This window comes from Puntigrus tetrazona, unplaced genomic scaffold (assembly GCF_018831695.1).
Source record: "Puntigrus tetrazona isolate hp1 unplaced genomic scaffold, ASM1883169v1 S000000881, whole genome shotgun sequence".
NCBI lineage: Eukaryota > Metazoa > Chordata > Actinopteri > Cypriniformes > Cyprinidae > Puntigrus > Puntigrus tetrazona.
The window spans coordinates 66-2,278 of NW_025048481.1; the positions used below are offsets into that span (position 1 = coordinate 66).

Here is a 2,213-nt window from a genome sequence, read left to right on the forward strand (position 1 = left end):
ACACACTCCTCTATCAGTCTCTCTGTGTCTTTGTTGTGTGTGTGTGTGTGTGTGTGTGTGTGTGTGTGTGTGTGTGTGTGAATCTGGTCACTGATGCTTGAGGCTACAGGTTCATTCATCAGAAACATGAGCTCTCACTACAGCTACATCCTGTGCCCCCTCTGACCCCTGACCCCTGTGACCCCTGTATCTCGTGTGGGCTGAAGGCGGCGCTGGGCCAGACGTACACAGAGCACATAAACCCTTCTGTAGATTTGTCTTCCAGCTATATAATATTCAGTATTTCATAACATATTACTTTTTTTAAATTTGTAATCATTATCATTATTAACGTATTAGTTGTATTAGTTATTAATAAAACAAATAAGCTTTCAGTAAAATGATAGATGAAGTATTACGTTTTATTTATTTCTCGTGTTTTAATTTCTTAATAATTATTATTTTATTTTGAGTAGTTGTATATATTTATCTGTGTGTGTGAAACAGCAGGTGATCGGCTGTGTTCATTCAGTCCGTGTCTTCATGTTTCTGCTGGATGGAGTGGTTCAGGGGTTAGTGTGTGTTTTTCTGTGATTCTGGACGTCTGAAGCTCCTCTCGTTACACGCAGCGTGAGCTTCAGTCCTCAGGAGCTCAGAGACTTGAGTTACGGCCCGCGGGGAGATTCTGCTCAATAAAACACAGTGTATGGACTGATAGTCTTACAGGCTCACGCTGGGGGTTTTCTTCAAAAGCTATTTCTGGATAGCAGTGACTTTAAAGCACGCTTTCGGATGCGATTAATCATTTGCTGCAATATGAAGACTTGTATGATAATCTGTATAGTGCTCGTTTGTGCTGTGAAGGGATCTTTAGAGACGCACATCACCGGCCGTGTTTGTGCTCTTACAGTGCAGTTCGACGGCGTGGAGAAGGAGCTGAAGTGCCGTCCGCTGCAGAGGCTCCCGAGCGGGAAGAGCAGCTCCTCGGAGCCCAGCGTGGGCGAGCGCATCGACCCGGCCGTGCCTCTGGAGAGCCAGTTGTGAGTGGAACACGCCGCAGACGCTTGCTGGAGGCTCTGCCGCTCCTCCTCGCTCACGCCTGTCCTTCTGTGCTCCACAGCTGGTATCACGGAGCCATCAGCCGGACGGACGCCGAGGCTCTGCTGCGCTTGTGTAAAGAGGCCAGTTACCTGGTGAGGAACAGCGAAACCTGTAAGAACGACTTCTCGCTCTCGCTCAAGTAAGAAGCTCTTCGTCACTAACAACACACAACGCACGTTCGGTTAGGTCACTTATACATATATTTAAAAGTCAAAACGCTTCTCAATAGGTAACGCTTGTTAACTCTTAACTGCCACCTTTGCCTCAATAAATTCTTGCTAGTAACATGATGTTAGTAGCGTCCTAGTATCATGCAAATCATTCTAAAAGCATGTTAGTAACACCCTAGCAACCTCCCTGAGTATCCTAGCATCCACATGGCAACACCCCAGCGACCACTTTTGGTAAACTATCAACCGCTAAGCAACAGCCTAGAAACTGCATCGCAACACCTCAGCAACCGCTTAGCAACACTCCAGCAACTGCATAGCAACACCCTAGCAACCACTCTAGGTACCTTATTAACCAGATAGCAACACCCTACCGTCCACCCTGGGTACCCTAACAACCACTTAGCAACACTCTAGCAACTGCATAGCAACACCCTAGCAACCACCCCAGGAACACTAACGACCACATAGCAACACTCTAGCAACTGCATAGCAACACCCTAGCAACCACCCCAGGAACACTAACGGCCACATAGCAACACTCTAGCAACTGCATAGCAACACCCTAGCAACCACCCCAGGAACACTATCGACCACATAGCAACACTCTAGCAGTCATTCCAGGTTAAATTGGCAGCCACCCTAAGTACCATAGCAACCAGATAGCAACACCCTGCCAACCTAATAAATACCACACTAATACATTGCTGATGTTCCAGTAATATGCTAATAGGTGTAAGTGTTAAATAAAGTGTTACCAAACTGTTCACTCGTTTCTTTGGGCTTCAGTGTGAGCTTGTGGGAGGTCAGTCACTCCTGCTGAGGAGTGCTTCTTTCACATGACCTCTGACCCCATCATCCCGCGCTATAACCTTTTATCTTTTACATTAATGCAGGCTGATATGTGTTTTCACCTTTAGAGCGGTCACCTCTCATCAGCTCAGAACGAGAGCTCCAGAGCTG

General features: G+C 46.8%; 1 protein-coding gene across 1 annotated transcript; it reads left to right on the top strand.

The window, feature by feature from the left end:
* The first annotated feature begins 557 nt into the window (after positions 1-557).
* LOC122335707 (SH2 domain-containing adapter protein F-like) lies at positions 558-2,182 on the top strand. Its single transcript, XM_043233559.1, has 2 exons — positions 558-1,019; positions 1,100-2,182. The coding sequence occupies exons 1-2, from the start codon at positions 772-774 to the stop codon at positions 1,221-1,223; spliced, it is 372 nt and encodes a 123-aa protein (XP_043089494.1). The 5' UTR covers positions 558-771; the 3' UTR covers positions 1,224-2,182.
* Positions 2,183-2,213: the final 31 nt, after the last annotated feature.

Excerpts from the sequence above, each read along its gene's own strand:
- LOC122335707 (XM_043233559.1), top strand. The coding sequence starts at position 772 with ATGCGATTAATCATTTGCTGCAATATGAAGACTTGTATGATAATCTGT. Across the intron at positions 1,020-1,099 it reads GTGCCTCTGGAGAGCCAGTT|CTGGTATCACGGAGCCATCA; the intron begins GTGAGTGGAACA and ends TGTGCTCCACAG.